The sequence below is a fragment of the Rhynchophorus ferrugineus genome, unplaced genomic scaffold, assembly GCF_030347505.1.
Source record: "Rhynchophorus ferrugineus isolate W39M unplaced genomic scaffold, kcgeb_rfMv2 rfM6, whole genome shotgun sequence".
NCBI lineage: Eukaryota > Metazoa > Arthropoda > Insecta > Coleoptera > Curculionidae > Rhynchophorus > Rhynchophorus ferrugineus.
In genome coordinates, this window is record NW_027472585.1 from 28,446,368 (window position 1) to 28,473,146 (window position 26,779).

Sequence of the window (26,779 nt, forward strand, 5' to 3'; positions counted from 1 at the left end):
TTGAAACGTTGCTCATTTATTTAAATATGTATGTGCCCAATTGGCTAATTGAAAATGCTACATGTAGTAATGGAATATATATTACGGAAAGTAAAAAAATACTTGAAATACGTGATATTTTAGGCATTTAAACCCCATACGGGACGGTGATAATTTTTTTATGTTGCAAAATTATTACAGGCGTTTCGGCCAACACTAAACTTAATTAATTTATTCAGTCTAATACGTTTATTTTATCAAATCAGCAGGTAACTTGGTAATATAATATTGTTCGTAAGTTGTATACATATCAAAGCTATAAGGTTGCCCGAGTAATTTGCAACATTGCTAAGTGTTAAAACCGTTATTATTGAGCCAATAGTGGCATTTATTTCAAGAGTTATGGTAGATTTTAGCGATTCAAATTTAAAAATCGGTTATATATGTATTTAGATTATAATGATATAGACATAAATTGAGATAGTGATATTATGGTCGCGGTAAACATATAAATCAAATGATTTTTGCTTGATTTATGTGATATATGAATACCTTCATCTATTAAAATATCCCATATTATATTACATTTAATGTTACTTGCGGTTTAATTTTTGCGGTTAACTTTTCATAGTATATTGATATAATTGATGGTTTTTATAACTCATAATATATTGGTAAATTATATAAATTCGATAAAAGGTCAATAGTGTAGTGTTTATTAATAATTTATTTGAAGGAGCTATGAAAACGCGAATAGGTTATATATTTTTCCGAATTTAAATTAGTCAGTGGAGCTAAGACAATTGGGAAGATTATAGAACGGTAATAGGTAAATTCTTCATAGAAATTGAGGCAATACCAATACGACACTTGAGGGTCTATTCACTAGTGAATAACCTCAAGTAAATAACGACGAATTTATAGGGAATATCATGATTGTCAGATTTACTTTTTTCACTGTAAACAATGTTGTCATCACAAACTAAACTTGAAGCCGGTTTGGTTGGCCCTCTTACTGTTGCGATGGTCGCGGGTTCGAATCATGCTAGTTGTAAATGTATGTTTGTGATTGTTCTAGGCAAGAGTGCAAAATCCGACGAGGAAAATGATCCCAGTCACCAAGCTGGGTAAGACCGGATGACTTCTGGGATGATATCTAAGTTGGTCCCTCTGCAATCGGTAGACTTAATGCTGAGAACCGTGGTTCGGAGTTCACGTCAAAAAGGAGACTTTAACATATATAATAATAAACTAAACCTGAAATATTTTCTATGCTGTGTTATTGAACAATTTACCTGAATATTTTTTCGCTGTTTCATCGGATCAGTCTGCTTGTAAATTATGATTTAGTTTTATAAGTGGTAAAATATCGAATGAGATAAACTTTTTCACAAAAAAACTATCCATTTTTATAGTAGATATAGCTACTATGCTATACTAACGGTTTCAATATTGAAGATAAAGAACATTTTGCCATGCCAAAGAAATTGAGGACCAAAAAATATTGGTAATATTTCTTGAAGATTTGTCAACTATATTTTTAAAATTATTATACATTAAAAAAAGTATATACAGCCGAACATACAACTTCCTCCTTTTTCTAAGTCGGTTAAGGAACTGTTTCGAAAGGCTGTAAGGTATTAGGCTTGGTTCAGAAACAATGGAATTGATATAGTTGTGGATAAAATGTGAGCCTAGATATGAAGAAATTATTTTGGTACTGCTAAATTAACACAAATAAAATAAAGTGTGAAGAATATTTTATTTGCTTGGTACCATGTCATAGTATGGTTAGGGGGTTATGAAACAAAGTTAAAGTCTGTTTCAATAGAAAAATAATGAAATTTCAATGAAAAATTAAATTGAATGGTTATAGATATAGAAATACATAATTTTGGTTAATACAATTATGTCGAAATGTTGTTTTTGTTTATACGAATAATTATATCACTTATCGTGAAGCTGATTGTGCAATCAGTGTGGATTCCAATAGGTAGATTTAATGCTAAGAACCGTGGTTCGGTGTTCACGACAAAAAGGAGACTTTAACATATATAATAATAAACTAAACCTGAAATATTTTCTATGCTGTGTTATTGAACAATTTACCTGAATTTTCTGAATATTTTTTCGCTTTTTCATCGGATCAGTTTGCTTGTAAATTATGATTTAGTTTTATAAGTGGTAAAATATCGAATGAGACAAACTTTTTTACAAAAAAACTATCCATTTTTATAGTATACGTCACATATAGCTACTATGCTAGACTAACGGTTTCAATATTGACGATAAAGAACATTTTGCCATGCCAAAGAAATGGAGGACCAAAAAATATTGGTAATATTTCTTGAAGATTTGTCAACTATAGTTTTAAAATTATTAAACATTAAAAAAATATATATAGCCGAACATACGACTTCCTCCTTTTTCTAAGTCGGTTAAGAAACTGTTTCGAAAGGCTGTAAGGTATTAGGCTTGGTTCAGAAACAATGGAATTGATATAGTTGGGGATAAAATGTGAGCCTAGATATGAAGAAATTATTTTGGTACTGCTCAATTAACATAAATAAAATAAAGTGTGAAGAATGTTTTATTTGCCTGGTACCATATCATAGTATGGTTAGGGGGTTATGAAACAAAGTAAAAATCTGTTTCAATAGAAAAGTAATGAAATTTCAATGAAAAATTAAATTGAATCATTATAGATATAGAAATACATAATTTTGGTTAATACAGTTATGTCGAAATGTTGTTTTTGCTTATACGAATAATTATATCACTTATCGTGAAGCTGATTGTGCATTCAGTGTGGATTATTTATAATTTTTTATATAGTTCCAATGTCAAAATTTACAACAGGAAACTTGTTAGCAGTTCTTTTGCACTACTTACATTAATTCCCTCATTTGCATTCAAATTATTACTGCTGTCGTTTAATAGCTACAGCAATTATCCTATCTATTATTAGTGTTTTAATTCAATTATGAAAACCGTAACTTTATCAATATTAGCTTCGATACATTTTTGATTTTGTCATGATTTTCATTAGATGGTATTTTTTATTAAAAACTCAAAAGGTTTATCATGTTTTGCATTTCAGTAATTCTTACCTAGACTCAATTTATCGAGAGTATCGGAAATAATCATGAATGTGTTAGTAAAACATTTAAATTATGGTAATTATAACATTATTGAAGGAAATAAATTCTTGCAATTATTCTATGACTGCAATAATTTATGAAATTAGATTTTTTTGGTATGAGTTTTTTTTTGTATATATAACAAAGACGATAACATCGTAACGTTTAAAGTAATTAAGAGTATTTTTATTTATATCGTGCTTGTGTAGTCATCATCTTGATACAATAATAACCTTGAACGTTTTTCCTGTATATTTACGGCACATTTGATGTAGCAGCTTTGTATATTGACATAATTTTCCTATTTTATATTCCTTAACGCATAGAATATTACCAAGGATGTAGTTACCTTTACGATGAATTTCCTCATGTGCGTAAAGACAGAAATGATCTATTAATAGAAATCGGTTGAAAAATCTCCGTTCTATCAGTTCTTGATAAAAGACCTCTCATGACATTTGAAGTCACTAAAATGTCTCCAGTCCTTTGGGATTTTTATGTTAAGTGCTCAGTAGCTTGCCTCTGAAGTCAATTAGCTAAATATGCATTAGCCTTCTCGTAATCATTATTTATATATATCTCGAAGTACTTTGTCTTTTTTTCATAGTTTGGTTTATATTTTTTTCCAAGGTTATTTATGAGTTTTTTGTTATTTTAACTAGTGCAGTAATTCATATGATGGCATGTAGTCATGTCATCAGTTGGTATTGTTCAGCACGTAATCTATTAAGTGAAGTTAGTGTTTTTACATATGAATGTCCGGGCCTATACGTATATATTCATAGTTGGTTTAGTGACTCATAGAGGAATGTGATAAGTTTAATACTTGTCAACATTAAATAGCTATAAAACCGCATCTATTTTGTGAACAGAGAAAAAATAGAAGAATCTAATATAGAATTTGTAAGTTGTTACTTATGGATAAAAGTCCAAAGCCAATGGTAAACTTTCCATAATTGTTAAAAGGTTTTTCATTTAGTTAAAATGTAAGAGACGCTAATAGGGTATATTGAAAGTGTCCAATTTAGCTTTGCTTAAATGTATCTTTTTTGTAGATAGATGGCAGAAGAAAGAAAGTGCTTCTTCTCCAGCAGCAGGTGCCACGTAGACTGTCCCACTTGTAACACAATCTTTGGGAAGGCCTTATACATATGTATATACATATATTTAAGTTTCAATAGGTTGTCGATTCGTTTATAGTAGTTATTTGTTCGATTATCTCAGAGATAGAGCTACGAGATAAAGGTTCTAAGTTCAAATAATTTGATGCTTTATTTTTTAAAAATATTTAAGAATAAATTATCCTAAACGATTGTTATAGATTAGGCTTTAAAAATCTGCTAATTCTAACTATCAGATATCCACACATTTAGTTAATTAAAATATTTATTTGATACCCCATTGAAATGAAATTCGAGCGATAATTAATTCGGCTCATGTGTCAATTTAACTAGAAAATCGAATTAATTAATTTCTGACGTTTTTCAATCGGTCAAAAGAAAAGAAAAAGTGACAGTGGCGTTTCAAAGACAAGAACAAAAAACGCGAAGCGTTATATAAACATGATATTAGAATAGATAAAAGAAATGCTGCGGTCTTGTGGTAACTTGTAATTAATCAACGATTGCATTCATTTGATTAATCGGGGCATTAATTAAAAATATTAATATATTTAAATGTAATGGAAAATACAATACGATCATTAATATAGCCAACGTATGTTGTACAACAGCACTGTATTTTCTTATAATTACACTACTGATTTCAAGGCGTTAAGCTTATCATACATATTAAATGAAAATATTGTTAATTGTTAAAACTAATCAAAACTTATGAGATATGTCCATATTACTTCTTGTTGTATTATTTTGGGTAAGATTTGTGAAAATTCTAATATTTTTAGGTATATAATATATAATATAATATGCCATCTTAAAAGGTTTTGTTGTATCTCAAGTTGCTGAGTCACGACCCTGTCTACCACTTTTGTCAAAGTTTCCAATGGCTTGTCTAATAGTGTTCATTTCCAAGTATCCGCGGGGATCATGTACTTTATTGTATTCAGGATAAATTTTCATCCAAATAGCCAATATATTTACTGTCCTTCATTATCTTCTTCATATGAGCTTTTCCAAAGACTTAATTTTTTCAGTACATTATATCATATCATAATACATCTTAAAAACCTGTGCCAATTACTAAAACTGCAGAACAAATTTTTCTTTTCTCATAGGACCTTTTAATTATATTGGAATTCTATGAATTTGTTCTATAGTTGAGTGTTTCTTCCTGAAGCTAAATTGGTGTGCTGGATTATGTTATTATCCTGTTTTACTCGCTTCAGTTCTTAAATTTTAAGTAGAATTTTCAGATATTTGTGTACACAAACGGGCTGTGTTCTATTAGTTGAAAATAAATGCCGATGAAGCTAATTCTGAAGATATTATGTCTATTTTAACTAACATTGGTATAAAGAAATTAAAATACCGATTTCAATTTAAATGATAAAGGTCGTGAGAGAGTATTGAGTTCAAGCTGAACGTAAGAACAGTTTATAACTGCATGAAGAGTCAGGTTTTAATATATTAAGAAATAATTCCAATAATTTTTAACTACTATCAGATATAATAAACAATTGTGTTTTATCGACAAATTAGACTTTAATGTGAATAAGCCTTTCGAGGCTAATATTTTATACCTGATTTTACGAAATTTATAGGTTAGGTTGCAATATATCAGAGCAATATGAAGTTAAGGGTTAGATATGTTACTGTGAACTTAGCCATAATTGTTTCATCTTATTTCTGTTTTATTTATTATCAATAATTTTATTAGAGAATCACATCAGTTTATATTTAATTAAATTTTAAAATGCACCCAAAGAAAGAATATTATAATGTGAGAGACGTAAACTATTTTGATGAATGTGTCGAAATAATTTATAAAACGGAAAAAGAAAATGTATGCTAGTTATGTTATAGTATCAAAACAGTATTTTCTAGTTTAGGTTAGACTCACAAAGTTTGGTAAAGAGGAAATAAGTGACTATGATTGTTATTCTCTATCAAAGCAATTACAAGTGGTCAAAGTGGAGACGTCGTCAAAGTAGGGATATTTTTAAAAATATCCATATATCGATTTCGGTATTTAAAAAAATATCGATATATCGACGAATATAAAATATCGATACCAAACTATGGAAGTCCGGGGAAAAGCAATTTTAAAAACAAAAGTTCAACAATTGTATCGAACTTTTTCCACTCTATGCCCACTTGTCCACGCACGAGGGAGAAAAATTCCAAAACAAAAGTTCGATACACCCATTTCAAACTATCGATACTTCTTAATATGCCGATATATGGAAAAAATATTGAAAAATATCGATATATCGGGCAAAATATATAGTCGTAAAATGTCGGGATTTGTCTCTGTCTCCCTGGCTCAAACAATAGAATTATTGTCCGAAGTGTAAAATTACAACAAACTATATTGTCAACGATTTGCAGCACTTGAAAGAGTTTATGAAAAATTGATTCAAAGGCATGGAAAAGGAAATGTGTTATTATTACTGATATCAATATGTACTTCTTCATAATTAGGTCATCTTACGGGGTTGCACTAAAACATCAAGCCGACTAATAATCCAACATTCTTCGAATCATCCAAAGTTCTTCGAATAATTATCAATGTATATCGCTACGCTATTAATGAAAAACTGAACTATGGCATCGAAATCAAATCGACTTATAAGATTATCCAAAATTACGCCTTAAAAGCCGAAATAGGGCTATTAAACCACATCAATGTGGAATCACTACAGTTACTGGATAACACGCAGGAAATCAGAAGGTAGAAGTGAACCAAACAATACACTAACTTGTATTAAGTATTTCTTTTTAGTTTAGCATAAGTAATTTAATTTAATACATATATACTGGTCTATTTATTCCGCACTCGTCTTGCTTGGGTTTTGAAGTATTGTATTAGTACGGAACAGTAGTAATAAATTATTTTGTAAGTTAAGATACTACGCATATATAATATAAGATGTAATAAAAAAACATCAACCCCCGTATATGAAACAATCAAATTATTAAAATTCAGCTTATGTACATAGCACCATATAGCCAACTGTAGAAGTAGTGATGCGGTATAAAATAGGTATAAATTGAACTAAACATACTTGCTACTTTCAAAAGAAAATTATAGAATGTTATATGAAATATGCTATTGTCGATTTTATACTACACATATGTTATTCAGAACTATATTTAATTTTTTTAACGTAGTTACAAGCTTTTCAATATTATTTAATCCTTAATCTTGAATTTGATCCTTTAATTTTGAAATATTTTTAACATATATTTGTTGCATATACTTACATTTATTAGGGAGTTTTCGAAACTAACATGAAATTCATGAAATCGAACGCAAGATGGAATAGTTCAATCAATTTATAATCCAAGCCAATACACACAAATTACCACTTTTAAATATAAACTAGCAGTTAGATTTCTATTATAAATAACGACAGTTAATGATATCAAGAAAAGGCGTGGACCGATATTACAAATTACAAAACAAAGACGCGAATGCCCGAGAAAAAATCCGACGCAGTTATCCAGAATAAAGATATAGTCGGCTTCCGCGTTTTCAATCAAGACAATCTAATGATAAGGAAATCAAATTAGTTGTTTTTACGTCGAACGCACAAAGTTGCTATTATTCATGTGATACTTGAACAATAAAGCGGTTTAAATTGAGTTTAAATTAATGACATATATGCACCATAAATGTTAATGACAGAGATAAATCAGTTTTCTAGGTATGAAAGGCATTTTACGAGGCATAACCACAACGGTGGCCTAAACTACAAAATGGTGGAACAATATGTGTATATTTAATATGTAGTTATTATTTATGCTTTGGGTCTTCTGCCTTGTTTTTATAGCGAGGCTTAACTACGGTTTTACGATACGTAGGATTCGATTTTAAGGCTGTTTATTATTTATTAAAACGGCCTGTTTATTTTTTTTACAATTACGGTAACGTATATGTACACCTATCGATAGTACTGAAATATTATCTTACCTGTCATATGCGAGCTGTTACGACAACTATGGGTTTCAAACTATTTTTGAAATTTTAATGCTCGATTAAATTGTAAACATCCATAAAAGGCCTATAACAGACTGAATTTGAACAGATGGCGGACGCTATACATATTATAACGGAAATAATTAAATATTTTAAATGTTAAACGCATTTTTTAACATCGTTAGTTTTGTAAATGATTAATTCCTGTTTGTCTGGCCTCGTCAAAATCCAATCAAAATTAGCCAGTCAGCTGCCAAATAGTGATCTCCGTAATTAGAATATATATATATATATATATATATATATATATATATATATATATATATTCTATTCAGGGAAAAGCTATTTAGTTAGTTAACTTGGTCTGTTTAATTCGTATTGTAAACATATTAATATATAAACATTTAATATAAAATAAATATATTAATAAACATCTAATAAATAAATTAATAGATTAATTTGGAAACATCACGTTAGACAAAAAGCAAAACACATTAGAACCAAAATAAAACAACTATACTGGTTAGTCTGAAGATACTCTCAACCAGGTTCTTCGATTGATTACCAATGTCTATCGCTACGTAACCAACGAAGAACTGCACGATGACCTGGAAATCAAATGGATTTGCAAAATTATCCAAGATTTGGCCTTGAAACACGAAAGAACATTAGTAAATCATACTAACGTGGAATCAATACAACTGCTGGAGAGCGCGCAGGATTGGAGGATCAGGAGATTGAAGCGAACAAAACCATAAGAACTTATATAAAGTGTATACCTTTAGTGTAAACTTCACTCGTCTTGCTTGTGCTTTAATACAAGTGCATAGGAAAAGTAGTAATACATTAATTGTAAATTAAGATTGTATTAAGCGTATCTAATAAAGATGTTATAAAAAAATATTGAGAAGACAGTGGTTCATCAAGATTTTTAATCATTCTTTGAAGTTTGGAGGCTGTGATAAACTGCTCATTTATTAATAATTATTTATTATTTTTTCTTACAAAGGGATGGCGAGAATCTTTATGGCTCTTGCAAAAGCTCACAAAACGTTTCATAATACATTATTCTTCATCTATCCAATAAGCGCTCGTCGTACGAATATGCTCAGTATGTTATAAATACTTTGCATAAAAAAGACGGCTGTACCATGCCATGACCTTAATGGTATAAACAGCAGGTTTGTGTTAAAGACGAAAATAAGAAGATTATTATTGTGCATTATATCAAGAAGAATGTTAAGATTTCTGTATTGGTAGTTGATGTTGTCATACAAAATATATTCGAATGAACGGCATAATAGAGATGTTCCAGTAGTTGATCCACTTGCTCAGTGTTGCTACATATATTTTCTAAATATCTCAGTGACCATATTTTAGCTTTAGCTGTTTTCTATATTTCCTTATGATTTTTAGTACATATTTTATCTTACATAGATTCAATGAAATAAGGGGTATCAACTAATTCGTGTTTCTTATATAATGGGGTAGATGGTAAACAAATATTAAACATTGTCTTACGTAGTGGCTTTTAAGACCAACTTATCTCAGGTGTGATTTTTTTTTATTATAATGGTTAATTATAGTTTCCTTCTCACTGATGTAAAAGTGGTCTTTAGGATGTATCCCAATATCTTTGTAAAGAAATTAATAGGAATCAAGAGAGTAATCTCAAGAATTAAAGAGTTAATTAACTTAATAATAATGGCCCTAATAATAGAATAGATATGTAGTAATATAGTAAAATATCAAAACAAAATGAAAACTATTTTTTAGTTGTTGATATTATGGATATGCATTATATATACACTAGTGTTATTAAAATTGTAGAAAAATACTACCAATTTGACCTAAAATCAAAGAGACTGATTTATCAGTCAATAGGTTTTACAGTATTTGTAATTATGGGGTATTAACATCGGATTGTACTAAAAATTCAATACCGACTAGTAATCCAACACTGCCCATACAAAGTTCTTCCCTAAATTACTAATGCTTATCGCTACGTAACCAACGAAGATTTTACCTTGAAATATGTAATAACATTACTAAATCGCAGTAACATGGAAATAATTCCGTTACTGGACAACGCGCAGGAAATCAGATGACTGAAGAGAACCAAACCACACGAAGTTGTTTACTGTATAAGTGTTACTCTTAACTTTGCTTAAGTAGCTCAATTTAATTATAAAGTCATCTTGCTTGTCTATTGGTGTAAGTACAACAGAACAATTGTTAGAGCTTATGATTAATATTATATTAAGCATATCTAATGCAATATGTAATAAAAGAAAATAAAAAAAATTGTATCGTAATAATTTTATGTTTCCATGAATGTTTTCATTAGATCCTCATTTAGAAAGTTAAATATATTAATGTTCTAGTTAAAATCAATCAAAATACTAGAATTATTTTCAATGCCCTTCGGGCTGAACACAATTTTTTATATCGTTTATTAAATTCACCTCAATGCTTTTTTGTGTTACCTAAACTCTTGTAGTTCGAACAATCCAAGGCTGTAACCCGCTGAGATGACAGATCTAACTGTTTCCTCAATCACTAAATGATATATCATCGAACCAAATACCGGAAGACGTAAGATAAAAATTCAGGTTTCGAGACGCGAGATGTTTAGGAGAAGGAACAGGCGAGAGAAGCAGAAGAAGAAAAAAAACTGATACACCACTGAACCGATCCAATGAGATCGAAAACTGAACCATCGTTAATAATTAATAGCGGCGATCATTAACGGGTCCAGCTTAAAAACGAGATCAATTAAATTTGACGTTAGGAACTCGCTTTTTGTAACTATCGAGCTCGGCCATCTAATTAACGGAGTAAAAAATCGGCTCCGCATTATTCAAATTCGTGGTTCCAAGGACGCCTCCGAAGAGAATTTCACCTTTTTAAAATGTTACTTTGGTCATGTTGAACAATCGCGCACTTTTGTCAATACCGGGCCCGATTTCCATCTTATCGAACTTTTTCGTTTCGCAATGAATAATGCCATGTTTCCACGCAAGTTTGGCTTTGTATAATTTAATTGCGTGAGAGTTAATTAAAGTTTGTTATTGTGTTTCTCGGGTATTTATTAATTGATATCCAATAAATTAAATTCTAACGTATAAAAAAATTAAAGGGATTATCGCTAAGAGCAGATTATTTTTTACAGGTATCATAATACATTTATAGATGTGGGTGTAAATATTGCTACAAAATTGCTTTAAAATTTAAAGTTTAAATTTTATAGCTACATCTTATACGCATTTGAAATTTAACGAAGAGGTGATAGCAGTAGGAGAAAAGTATTTCGACCATTTCCTGGATTATTACTTCAGGGATAGAATCCATAAATTAAAACGTCATTGAATCAATAAAACGCTATTGCCATAATATTGTCAGCCATAATTATTTCTTCTTATTCAACAACATGGTATAAGAATTGTGAATCTAATACAATTGTTTCATCACATATTTCCATGACAGCTGGAAATAACTTTCTACTGGTAGTAGATATTACAGAGAGGGGAGAGTTTACAAGAAATATGACCAATTGGATACAAATAATAAATATTATATAACAAACATATTTATTAATACGTATTAACAAAGTAGACTGAGACATGAAATGGTTAATTATAATCATAAAATATAAATGTTCCTATATATATATAAATATATTAATACAAAATATTAACAAAATATAATATAAAAAGTTCCAAAAATATTGAAAAAAATATGTAAAAGCTAAAAAGTATTTTTCTATGTATGTCTCAATGTTTTTGATCAAAACAACAAACATCTATTAAATGTGTTGTTTATTTGCAACTATTATATATATATATATATATGTATGTATATATATATATAATAAATTAAATATCTTCAAATTGTTGAAAAATATCCCCTTCGCACCGTATTTCAAATGTAGAGGAAGAAAATTAGTGATGCCATTTTTCACGCACCTTTCGTCATAAAATATGCCCTTGTATATGTATCATGGGCTATACAATTTCTTTTAGGTTTTTATTCACAGTGTTCGAATGATACTTGAAGCCATTCCGGCATCAGAAGAAAGTAAACTGTATACTTTTGATGAGTTAATTGCTTGAAAATAACAATTTAAATATTAAAATTAAAAACAATATTGGTATTGTATTGATCAGAAAATTAAAAAAAAAAATTATCTATGGTAGCAGTGACCCAATTTTTTAAAATACTTCGCATTTTTAGTAATAATCCTTAAGTTATTTATATCCACGTTGAACTTTAACATAACAAGCAATAAAACGGTTGAGTTTATATACGAACGAATAAATTATTTTAAGTATGATAGTAATATCTTTTCAACAAATCTAATGTGCACTGAAAGTTATTTTCTACAGAAGAATGTGTGGAAATGTCGGTAATAAAGGTTTGGAATAAGGAAGAATTAAACAGTCGTTGATTGAGATAATATTTTTAAATTAGTTTTAGTAGTGTAAGGCTTGTATATGACAAATGCAGTTTTTTCGATATTGAGTGAAACGCCATGGAAAGTTCCTTAATGGCCAATATAATTTCTTTTAATGAACTTTGCTTTCAGTTCGTATACAACATTCTAAATATTTTTTTTATTCCAAGCTTATGTATGATTTTCGTTATAAAAGTTCTCAGGTTCCATTTTGCAAAAGCAACACACTGTTTTTGGTCGTTTAGGTTCTCGTTGACATTCGAATTATACCATATAGTTGATGTGGTCAAGCAGACTGGCAAAAACTTAAAAGGTAAGGACAAGCTTTTTGTCTTTTTTCGGCAAACAAGTACATAATTCGATTTTTTTAATTTACAATATTATTCCCTGTAGGTTTGTTAAAAGTCAACAGATGTCAGATCTTTTTTGCGTTATATAAAATGTAGAAAGTTTTCAAATTTAATTAAATGAATTTAGGTATACTTTGTAATAAATCCCATGGAGTTACTGGACAGTAATTTAATATAACTAGGAAGATTATATTAAAAAATAGCTAGTTAAATTTGTGAAATTTTATTTGCGTTTAATTATTTTCATATCCAATTATTCCATCACGATGGTAAAGTCAATTAGAGCCATTACGTTGAATAAAAACCAGAGTAAATCAGATATAAAATCAAAGAACTGTACTGGTTCATCAGAAAATGCTTGTGATTGTCTTAGGCAAGAGGGCAAAATCTGACAAGGGAAATGATCCCAGTCATTTCAGTAACCAGGCTGAGTAAGGATGTATTCTGGAATGATTGCTAAGTTGGGCACTCGTCAGTCGGTAAGCTTAATGCCAAGGACCGTGGTTCGGTGAAAAAAAGTAGTTTAATTTAATTTTAATTTTGGATATAAGTAGTGATGTATTTATATGTAGACTTGTCTTCCTTGTGTGTTGATGCACAAGATGCAATACATAAATTTGTAAATTAAGGATATACAAAGCATATCTAGTATATAACAGGAATATGAGAAGTCCCCGGCCTACCATAGTAAAACACGTTTTTTGGCAAAATTAGTTTTCTTTTATTCAACATAATTCCCTTCAAGCGTGATACACTGATTATAGCGACCCTCCAACTTTTCATTACCATCTTTGTAGTACGATTTGTCCTTTGCTTCAAAATAGGCTACAGTTCCGGAGATCACCTCTTCATTCGACGAAAATTTCTTTCCAACGAGCATTCTTTTGAGATTTGAGAACAGGATATAGTCGCTGGGGGCCAGATCTGGAGAATACGGTGGATGAGAAAGCAACTCGAAGCTCAATTCATGGATTTTTGCCATCGTTTTCACTGACTTGTGACATGGTGCATTTTCTTGATGAAGCGGCACTTTCGTTTTCTTCAAATGCGGCGATGTCTTCCTTCAAACGGTCCAATAACGCTATGTAATAGTTACTGTTGATGGTCCTTCCTTTTTCAAGGTAGTCAATGAAAATTATTCTACGAACATCTCAAAATGCAGATGCCTTAACCTTGCCAGCCGACTGTTGAGTTTTCCCACGCTTTGGAGCGGGCTCATCGTGTGCAGTTCACTCGGATATCTGTCGATTGGACTTCGGAGTGAAATGATGGAGCCATGTTTCATCCATTTTCACATATCATATATATTTCATGTAAAAACTTAGGTTTATTACGCTTGATCATTTTCAAACACTGCTCCGAATCATCAACTCGTCGTTGTTTTTGGTCAAAAGTGAGCTCGCGCGGCATCCACTATGAACAGAGCTTTCTCATTCCCAAATATTCGTGAATGATATGATATACACGTTCAGTTGATATCTTTAGAGTATCTGCTATTTGATTCAATTTCAATTTACGGTCATTCAAAATCATTTTGTTGATATTTTTACAGGTCAGTATGATTTGTTCAATAGTTTTCTTTCCCATATTCTTGTATGTATAAATATATTTCTTGAAACTGTTTTTGTTTCATGTATTAACTTATTATTTTTTATATGTATATTGCTTCAAAACATTACAGTTCACTATAAACTTACGTATTCACCTATATACTAAGTGTTAACTGTTCCAATATTAATATCTATCTAAAGCTAATCTTTTTATATAGTAAAAATTGCACCTATAACGATCGAATAACGGTGCCCTGATATATTACCGTAGAAAAACATTATCACTGACAAGGATCGAAAAACAAACGGACCATTAATTGGCCGTAGATCATCATTAAATGGTCGGCTGGTTTAAACCAGTCATTTATTCGATTAAAACGCCTATTAGAAAAATTAAAATGGTATTTGGAATTGAAGTATCGCCGTTAAGCCCACATGACCGGCTATTTTTTTGTCGTTGTTGAGTTAATCGACGTTACTCTACTGGTACAACAGGCCGAATTTGAACGTGGCTACTCAATTGGCGTTAAATCGCCATAAAGCACGAGAGGGAAACAACAAATGTCATCGTCGGTCTGTTGCTCCTTTCTTTTCTGCAACGTCTCGATGTTCGATCGCTGAATGTCAATTTGTTACTATCGGAAAATGCATTTTAATTCTTTGTTATATGCGGAAATCCTTTGTCACTACGGGTCGAGCTATCTTGCGAAACACTCTGCCATTTAAAAGATAATAAGGCAATAACTATAAAGATTTTTATCTATCCGGTCACTGGATGCTTGTATACATTCCGTTCTCATTTTTTAAAAAGTATTTTAAAATATCCTTTTTACTAACTAGGGTTTATCTGGTTCATGATCTCAGTTCTCGCCATCGACTAAGCCTATCGACTGCCCAGTATACGACTTGGAGACCATCTCAGAAGACATCTGGTCTTACCCAGCCTGGTTACTGGCGTGACTTGTTCTATCAATGGTCACCTGCCATTATGGCTACTACGTTTTCAGTTTCAATTACAACAGTTACATTTCAACCAATAACGTAGTCAAAGAAAGTGTTTAATCAGCTGCTGACTATCAAAGTGTCGAAAATTTAAACAGAAATACACAATTTTACTCAATGAAGCCTTGTTTGCAATAACGTAAAATTTATAATTTAAATGAGAAAATATTTTAAGTTGACACAAACGCAAGCTAAAATATGCTACAAACAGTAATTTCTCTAATAGAATTAAATAATAAACATAAAAAATAATAATAATTTAATTATAATAGAATTTAGGGTCCTTTGAATATTACTTTAATATATTTTAATAGTGGGTTAGCAAGAACGATATATATATATATATATATATATATATAAATCTAGTATAGAATCTAGAAAATAATAAGTATTTGGTTTATTGGACTGGTACATTTGAAAAATTAATGTAACATTTTTTTGTAATATTAGCAATTAGTTTTAAATTATTTATTTCTATTTAGTGACTGTTGTTTAGTTATATGTAGGCCACAGCTTTGTCCAAGAAACCCTCGAAATAAAAGCAGATATATTTTTAAAGGTTACTATTATATTTTTAGTAAACATTTGAGTTCTAACTTTAGGACAATTATCAAAAAAACAATTCTATTCACATTAATCATATAATCGATTTTTTAGCAAAAAAACTTTAAGTCACTTGTCACTAACTCTAACTAACCTTTCCGGAATTTCCATGTATATAGGATTTGGTAGATGAGTGATTTTGCCTTGTAATTAGTTTTACCTAGTTCCTTCTTTATGTCATAATTATGACGAAGAATTCATATTTCTTCATGTTACTGTAAAAATATATGAACACTATTATGATTGCTATTATGATGTAGCCTAAGGTCCTCCTCATTATTTGCAAGAAAGGATGTTGCGTTGAAAGTTGATATCTAAGAAATATGAAAAGTATTGCGTGCAATTTATTGGCCAGTTACGTTGTTCTGTAACTTAAAGTGACAGTGTATCTTCTCATATGTTTCCGGATTTAGAGTAAATGTACATCATTGTTTCATTGAATAATTCAAATAAATATTTATTCGGTTACAAATGTTACAAAAGTTAAATTAATTTAACCAGGGGAAAATTGCTACTGAATGCCAATATGCATTGTCACTATTGCCTGAAGATTCAAGCCAAACATTAGAACAATTTAAAACTGCATTGATCGAGAGTCGTGAGATTTATGAAAATATATATATTCATTGAAAAAGGTCACTGAAGAACCCCAAAAATTATATACATACTTTTATTATAAAGTTACATTGCTATAAAAACTAGTAATATTTGGTGAAAATATTAGGATTAATTATTCTAAATGACAATTAATCCCACAAACGTCAGGAATAAAAACATGAATAAATGAAAAATAAATAATATAAAAATATGAATATAAAAATAAATGAATAAAAAAACATATATATTAAAGTATTTACCTGAACAATAACTCATAGGATAATAACTATATATAATTAATATATATAATTATATTATATATAATTAAAATGAAATAAAAAAAGACAATAAACTAAGTAGACGTTGAAATTTCAGGTTATAGCTATATAGGTGAGACAAAACCATTAAAATAAAAATTAAATAAAGAAGATATAAGGTAGAAAGACCTGGATATAGGATATAGGGTATACCTGGATATATCATTAAAATTAGGATTACTTTACCTCCTCGAATAACTGAAAACACGCTTTTGGACAGAACATGTGAGGTAGGAAATATACATTCCAGAATGGATGAAAGAAGAGAAAGAAAAAGACAAATTGTAATTATTTTAAGCAAACAATCGGTACTTGACAATTAAATACAACAAATAATCTGATAGAATAACATAAATGATTCACGTTTTAATGTAAAAATACATCATTTTTAAATTAACTAATACATTTTGCGCTAAATTCCAAACAACGTTTGGCTAGATAACAAAATAAAATAAAACGAGAATTTTTAAGTATTATTTGCTATTGATCATTTCCTTTTTGTTATCCGCTAAAAGTCACTAAGCAAATACATTAATCATGGACACAAACGATTAAACACACTCTATTCTAATTGATGTTAAATAATAATATAGTATTTTCAGTGCATTAATAACAGTTAATTCTCAGTATTTATTATAATTCTATAAACACAAGTTATGCATGTTTACTATGTATCGCATAGAGGACTTATTATTTAAGATGGTATGTAAACTTTAAGGAACTGGTAAAACAACATGTGTTTTTAATTAAAGGTCAACATGTCTTTTATATATATGTTGCAAGTGGATGATATAAAAATATATATATGTAGGTTGTATTAATTTTTATGTATCTTGTCTGGTAAAGAAGTAATTTAATTAGTACTGTAATTATTCCGAAGGAATTATTCCATAATTGTGTATTACCCATAAACATCAGAATACATGTATATCATCTGAATGTATTAGTCTTATAAAGTAAATATTATATTAGAACTTGCACATAATTTGATCAGAGTTAAACAAATGTTAATCAACCTAACCATTTATCTGCATAAACAGATTTTCAATTAGTATTATAGCATCACGTTAGACAAAAAGCAAAACACATACTGGTTAGTCGGAAGATAGTCTCAACTTGATCTAAAATCAAAGAGGTTGATCTATAATACAATTATAAAGCCAATTTGGACCTATGGGGTGAAAATATGGGGTTGCACTAAAAATTCAAATCAGTTAGTCATACATCGCTGTCAAAACAAGGTTCTTCGATTGATTACCAATGCCTATCGCTATGTAACAAATGAAGAACTGCACGATGACCTGGAAATCAAATGGATTTGCGAAGTTGTGCAGGATTTCGCCTTGAAACACGAAAGAACATTACTAAATCATACTAACGTGGAAGCAATACAACTGCTGGACAGCGCGCAAGATGTCAGGAGATTGAAACGAACAAAACCATACGAACTTGTGTGAACATTTAGTGTGTATTATTAGTGTAAACTATAGCTATAAGTTAATAATTAATAAATAATTATAATTTTATAATTGAGGAATACGTCTTGCTTGTTAAGTAATCCAAGTATATAGGAAAAGTAGTAATAAATTAATTGTAAATTAAGATTGTACTAAGCGTATCTAATAAAGATGTTTAAAAAATTACTATTATTGTTATTCATTATATACAGATGCTAATCATGAAATACTCAAATTGTATTTTTGACATTTATTAGATTTGTTGTTTGATTTGAAGGAATCTGCAACTGCATTGAATTTTAGAAAGTTATGGTAATAGTGATCCGTCATATCACAATTTTCAGTTTTGATTTCAACGAATTAAAATTTAATTTGATATTATTTGCCTATTGGACGAAAATCCAAGTCAAAATATCAAAGAACTTTCAGAAAGCTTAGCAGTAGATGAATGAATTGTTTTCAGACGTTTACATGCGATGGTCAACATTCAAAAAGAAGGAAGATCTCGACTACACGAATTTACTAAAAGCATCATTTCATACAGTTTTAACATCGCGGCTCATTGCTTGCCAAAAAACGCAAAAAGAAGGGCTTTCAAGAACATTTCCAAGTACAAATACTTATGAGTTAGTCTAAAAACATTGATATAACCAAGAAATTTTGCAAAAAGATTAAAAGCGAAGGGAAGGATTTAAATTGACTGCGAATACGATAGAAAAATATGAAACAGGGAAGATGTGAAGAAAAATTCATAAAAATAAAAAGGAACAACTCGCAAATTTCAGAAGAGTTGTTGCAAATGTCTGGTTTTTAATAATTATCTTAAAGTTTGAACTGAAATAATCCTTAAAAATATAATAGTACCTTTACTATTGTATTTACCTAAGTTTTAAGGGATCCTGAACAAAAATAGTAGAGAAAAGTCCAACTATTCAAAACAATAATATATATTTAGCTATTAAGATAATCTTTCTAAAATACCAATAAACCATCAACTTTAGTACATCATACATCTCAATAATGAAGAAACAACTAAAAACTAAAATTACCTTAATAATATTGGTAAATATTTATGATAAATATTGCAAGATAGGCTATGAAATAAAGATCGATTTTGCATGCCGTTTGACAATAAATTTATCATATAGATCTTTTGTCTTGTTGCAATTACATCGGCGCGCAAGAATCGTGCGAAATATAAATATCATCATTCATTGGCCGTACCTTTCTCGTCGGTAAAGCTTCAATAGGCGATGAATGCTAATTCGACATTATCGACAATTGTGATCGGTTGCTTTGGTTCAGTTATTTATGATGAAATTGAAGGCATTTCCGTTTTTCACGTAGCCTATTTTATTACGAAATGTCATCTTAACGTTCGCTAGCTCATTTAACTAATATTACAATCGATTAACTGCCAATATTTTTTGTTGTTAATAACATATTTATAAAAGGCCTAAGACGTTTATTTTAAACAAAGTAAAATCTGATTTGAACATTTCCTAAATACAATCTTTTTTGGACTGTCTCCTATTAACATTGATCTATGCTGTTGAACATAACCTTCAAATAGTAGAAATTTCGTAAATGCATGGCTATTTAAAAAAAAATTGAGATGAATAAGCGTCATTTATTATTTTATTGGTTCAATTTGAAGAAATCTGCAGTTAAAATACGTTAATTACTTTTAGAATCATACAGGAATGTTAAAAACATGTTATTGTAAGTCTTTCGAAAAGTTTAAGAGCGCCATTGACATCGAAGACAACAAATGATGGAAATATAGAAAGTTTATAAAAAGTTGTAACATAAAGCTTAAACTGAACTGATAAACACATACTGAACTGATACATATGAAGATACATGACTGATACATACTGATGATCAAAAGAAGAATCGAACAAGTTTGCACTAAAACAAAGTTATTTCTTTGTTATTTTTCAAAAGTTATATTGTATTTCGTAAATCTTGTATTTTAGAACAAAGTAATAACATTCTCCATTTGCTGCATGGCATAGTAATAAAATATTGGTTTTTGATTAAAAAAAAAATAAATTACGAGCTCTGTTACTTCAAATTCATGACTTGAGACTATGGGTATCTTATAGTAGACTATAAATTTCTCCATTTTCTTAAGATTAATATTATTTTTTAAAATTAGCAATTAAGAGTATTTGGCAAGGCTAAAACCTCATCCGAATAAATTTTGCCATTAAATTTCAACTGTAAAGGATAACGCATCCAGTGTATTTTCTGAAGTACAATCGACGATTATCGCACAATCAAAGACAAACAAAAGCTATAATAGTTTATAAAGTTTTTTAACATTAACTGAGTGTTATTATTTAAATTATACCTTAATTTAAATGCAATTTAATTAAGCCGTTTAATAATAGTTTAAATTTCCTATAAAATATTTAAATCACATAATCTACCTGTTAACACAATGGTATTTTCATTTAAACTTAGGCTATTGTATATAATTAAAAAAATAAAGACAAAATTGTTTTTTCTTCCCGAAAACCTATCACTTACTCAACACTAACAAAACGTAATTGAAGAATATTTTTTTATAGTTATATATAATATTAGTTAACAAATTAAATATCCATACATCATACTATGGTCTATAGGTTTTATTCATTTTATGTTATTTATAATGTCCTAATAGGTATTATTTTGAATATGTACGTGTTCAACCTTTAGTTCACAAACTCTCGTTACTTTCATACAATATATTAATGATAAATTAAGTATCCTCTAAATTTATATATATTAATAATTATGAAATAAAATTTAAATATTATTTTAAAGCTTGATATCAAATCAAAACTATAAAAAGTAAGCAATTTAATAGATAAAAACAATAGTTTAGTAAACAATTTAATTTTGCAACATCAATTTTTGTACATACAATAAAATTAACCGTCGTACTATGAATAAAGTGAATTACAAAATAGCTTTTAGTTTCCGATGGTAAACTAATAACAATTAAATATAATAAGCAATCTAAATATGTTTGTGTTGATATATAATATAATTAATTTATAAAATTAGTGGTCGGTACCTATTAGTTTTGATAATGTATAATTTGTAAAAATATTATATGTTTTTTTTTTAATATACATACTCAATTAGTTACCAATTATACGCGAAAAATAGTATTTTAATATTCAGAGTTAGTATTATGAAAATATCTTAAAAAATCTAAATCTCTTCGAAAACAATCTTTCAAATAATTAAATTATTTCAGTGTTAGAAATTTTTTAAAAATATATACTAGCTAATAATTTTGGCTTTATTTTGTCAATTGGACTACATGAAATTATTCTTATAAAACACTACTGTGTCAATAATTAATTGATAAAATATATAATTTGTGCATAATAAACATATTATTGAATCTATATACATTTTAATACTTAGTAGAAATATGATGATAATAAGTTTTTTGACAATTCAGACCTAATGTTGTGTTATGATATTTATAAGAATTAGTGAAATGTGTATACAGTATCACAAGAGAAAAGAAAAAGACTGAAATAACTCCATAATGATCTATAGAACATTATTTATTGGTGTGAATATAAAACTTAGTTGATATTAAATTATTTAAATGTGTAAAATACCGTAAATGCCGTTGAGATTAGATTATTCAATATCATATGCCTTAAAGTACGATTTTTATTCACTATGCAATACTTATAAAACATTTTGAATAATATCAAGATATTTTGTCAGATAAATAAGAACGCAAGTCGGATATTCTAATTTTTAACTAGATATTTTGACTCGTCATTGAGACTATATCATTCGTTATATCGAATGTGTAACAATTCTACAGACAGCATAGAAAAAAAAACTAGCACACTGATTAAACATATATCGAAATAACATCGAATATGACAGATCTAAAACAGATTTCAGTAATAGTTATGTGTATATGACCTTTTTGTAAGATGATATCATACTGGGTAAATTTTATTCAATAAAAATTATTACGACTTTTATAATTTCAGTTCATTTTGAGTGATATGCCTTCTATTTTACATGAAAATATTGTTACTTATTAGAAAACGGTACTGTATTTTATTTAGTTTACCGTTAAAAATAAGTATATTATTTATAATTGATATTTAAATTAATATTTTTGGTATAATATAAATAGTATGGCTTAATACATATATGTTCATCATATATAGTTTGTTCAGATTTATTTAATCTACTTAATCATATTTAATTTGATTAATACCAATTATAATTTGTTTTTTAATATCTATATAGTTCATTTAGATTTATTTATAACATATTTGTTAATTTGCTATTTCTAACTTATTATGACTTTAGTTACTGTTTTCTAGACCATATAATAGTATTTTATTTTATTAATAACAATTATAACTTAAATAGTTTTTGGATATTTATATAATTAATTTGTTGATTTGTTCTTTCAAAGTTATGGGTAATTTTTATTCGATGACTGAATATTTATTTATGTATATTTATAGATACATATAAAAATTGTTATTTGTTTCATTGATTTCTAAAAATTTATATTAAAAATCGGCGTTGCGGTAAATGTATTTATTTACTGAGATATTTATATTAGTTTTGGTAAACGCTTAACATTTTTCTTCGAATGCCTATGACGTTGGGTTAGTAAGCCTTCAGAAATTGCAGTTAAACATAAACAAAACAAAAACGTTTTACTTACATTTGAGGACAAAATCATCATAACTAAAAGGCACAAAAAAGTAAATTTCCTAACTCTACGGCACTTACTAGGAACATATTTAAACTGTGTCCCATCCAGTACGATATTCACAACTTTAATCCAAAACACGGTGTAACGAATGACAATAACTGCAATAAAAACCACCACGATCTTAATCCATTCAAGCAACTGTCTTGACCGACCGTCAAGATAGGAGGACCAGGATCATGATAGGCGCTGATCCTTTACGTCATCGGTTCGAAAATTGAGCATCCGAACGACCGTCCCTACAGTCCGAATCGATGCATATGTGTCACAACGGCTCACTTTGATCGCGCGATCTCGAATTGGACACACACGGACCCGGTCTCTTCGTTATCCTTTTCTCTTTACCTTTCGCGCTGTCTCTCTTTCTTTCTCTCTCTCTCTCTCTCTCGCTCGATCGCTCCTCACCGTTTTGCCTGCGCAGTGCTCAATGGCTGGCTCAACACTAATTCGAGAGCAGGCTCTTCGGCCGTGGTCAACCTTCTAGTCGCCGAATAATGCACGAGATTGTGGTGGGGGCGGCTAAATGAATTACAATTTGGTTATTATCTTTGTGGACAGTCGTCAAACGCCAGTCGGAGTACGATGTCGTTGGATGCGCTATACGATAGTTTTATTCTCACGTTTAAATCACTTGTTTTTACGAATTTTAATAACATTATCGATTCGTTTGTTTTTTAAATTTTTCTCAGGTATTTTAATAGAGTTTACTGTGATATTATTTTTAATTAGTAGTGATAAATGTTTATCAAGGAATATATTGTTAATTCTTTACATGTTATTACTTTATTACTAAATTTTAAATAGTGCCTCATGATTATTTTCGGTATGATTCTTTGAATAATGTTTTAATAAGTGTTGTTTTAAAAAAATAATATTTTTATAGTTCGTTTGAAATTAAATATTTTTAATTGATTATGAAGTGATAATGAAGTAGTTAAAATATTGTTCCTTATATTTTGAAAAATTGACTTACATTTATGAGAAAAATAATTGTTGCTGTATATATAACATATAACTATTAATCAGTTTTTAGTTTATTAGAAGCCTATGACTTTGACAAATGTTATTTTGTCACTGTTGCAAAATGTTACGTATCTACATGTAATATTGAAATATATTATCACTAAAATTCTTAGATTCTTGGAAATTTTATTTCAATTTCACTATTTACATATGGTATTATTTATGATTTTATTCTTGTTTTAAAATGCTTACATATTTTGGTATTGTTATAGATATAATTTATTTTAAATATATATTCGTATGCGTATTTATCATTTTAATTATTTTTTTTACGTTATATAGTAGTTATAAATGGAGAAGCCTTGGAATAACATACACTATTATTTTTTTGTTTTACGTGCAGATCAATATTAGTATAATGATCTATCATAGCGGTCAATAGCGCATATTCTATCTAAAAACCATTAAATATTTTTCGCATGTGGTCACATTAGGAGAAACTAAAATTTAAAATTCGAAAATAGTTTAATATTCTGATGTTTCCTGAGACTAATGTTTAAAATTAATTTAATTATTAATTATGGAGAAATGTTGAAAGTCTATAACAGTGCGGCAAATATTTAATTTTTATTTGTAATTTTAAGTTGTATTTATAGAAAAACGGTTCATACTTGATCCTATAGATTTCCAACTGATGCCTTTGTAGTGGTTAATGTGGACTTTTTCAATTTTGTAGAAACTTATTTTATTGTGTTGGTTGTATATTAAGAGGAGTAGTTTCAAAATTAATTAAATTGTAATGCTTAACACATCAAAGAACTTGAATTATAAAATTATTGATTTTCTACTACATGGTCTGGTATTGTTGTATAAAACGTAATGTTGTCACTACAGTATTTAACAGTTAGTTTGGTATATTTAGAATTGGGCAACCCTTAATATCTCATCCCCATAGATTAGAACTGCACTTTGATCTGACTAAACTTGTTTCCATTGATAACAATTTCAGTTTAATTGCTATGATGCAAATGATATGACTTAATTAACTTTGCCATCGAAATGAAGTGTTTGGTTCGGTAAGTTCGTCATTAATTTTCTGTACAACCAACAAAAATTATCGTTTATTTTTGCTAAATATCTACTGGATAGTTAATAAGTTAGATTTAGTTTTCTGGACATTTCCGATTCTGGTTTTACATTACTTATCGGCAAATAACACTTTAATTTAAAAATAATTATTTGCAAATGTCAGTTCACGTCATTTCCGAGTTAGATTTGTCTATAGTAAATTCTTTCAGTAACGTAAAGGAGTTTTTCGAAAAGTTTAGTCAAACATTATTAAATACAATTGTTCTTCTATTTCTGACGAAAAAGTTTATTGGTTTCTCTACTTATGTCATTATATAATACCATTAATATTTTTCTGAATTTTTGTGGGACCTCGATAGATTTCTTTTGCTTCTACAGTGGATGTGCAAAAAGGAATTTAGATTAATAAAAATTTACACATTTCGTTATTTCAACTATAATATTATATAACTGTTAGAAGTTTCTCCATGTAAGTCCAGTAATTTATATTTATGCATAAATAGGTGTCTACATATTCTGCAATCGATCTATTTTTAAACCTTGATGTAACGTAATTTTTAAAGCTTACCTCATACTTGTTTTATAAGTTTTCGTGTTGATATTAATTATTTTAAATAAAATTTAATGAAACCCTTTGATATATGTATATTTTAATGTACTATCTTATTCTTATATGCCATTTTATTTATAAGCTGTCTCTGTTACTTTGAACAATTTTTTATTAGACAATATTATTTTTAGATATTAAGTTTATTATTGGTGGTTATTGTTACATTTTAATAATGTGGATGCCACTTTGGTTGGTTCAGTAGTCAAGGCGTGGGTTCAAATCCTGCTGGGACATGGTCGTTTATGATTGTATATAATTATGATTATTCAAAAACCTAAAAGTAGAAACTCTCGTAAGGAAAATAATCCCAATTATTCCAGGCTGGATAAGATTAGATGTCTTCTGGAATAATCTTCGTGTTGGTCACTCGCCAATCGATAGCCTTAAAAAATAGGTCTAGTCTAGATAAAAAAATAGTTCAAACAAAAAGGTAACAATAATTGCATGCAAGTGCATTTTAAAATATAACAATAAAAAGTAATATTTTTAAAATTTTAATCGTTTATTGCCAAAACACTAATTTTTTTCTTCTCGTCGGATTATACAAAGGCCTTCATCATTCTTGTGATTCTTGGTCTGAAATTTCACTAGAGAGTTTAAATGTTATAGAAAGATGTCAGAAAATTTTAAAATAATAATGGTACGTTATCTTTAATAAAGAATTTATGGCTCAAACACTATCCCACTCTGCCTAATATATAATGTACTCATACATTTTGCAAATACGTTTAGTTTTGCAAATACTAAAGCTAGTAATCTATTAAGTAAATACTATTAGCTACACCCCTATTATGCACATAGATTATATTT

General features: G+C 28.8%; 1 protein-coding gene across 2 annotated transcripts in view; it reads right to left on the bottom strand.

Moving 5' to 3' along the window:
* Window positions 1-23,752, bottom strand: part of LOC143197887 (uncharacterized) — a 109,859-nt gene extending 86,107 nt beyond the window's left edge. The window contains exon 1 of one of the 2 annotated variants that reach the window (XM_076406671.1): window positions 23,260-23,752. In XM_076406671.1, coding sequence (XP_076262786.1) covers window positions 23,260-23,280 — 21 coding nt within the window. In that variant the 5' untranslated portion in view covers window positions 23,281-23,752. The remainder of the gene's footprint in view (window positions 1-23,259) is intronic. The other variant, XM_076406673.1, reaches the window with a different exon arrangement.
* Window positions 23,753-26,779: the final 3,027 nt, after the last annotated feature.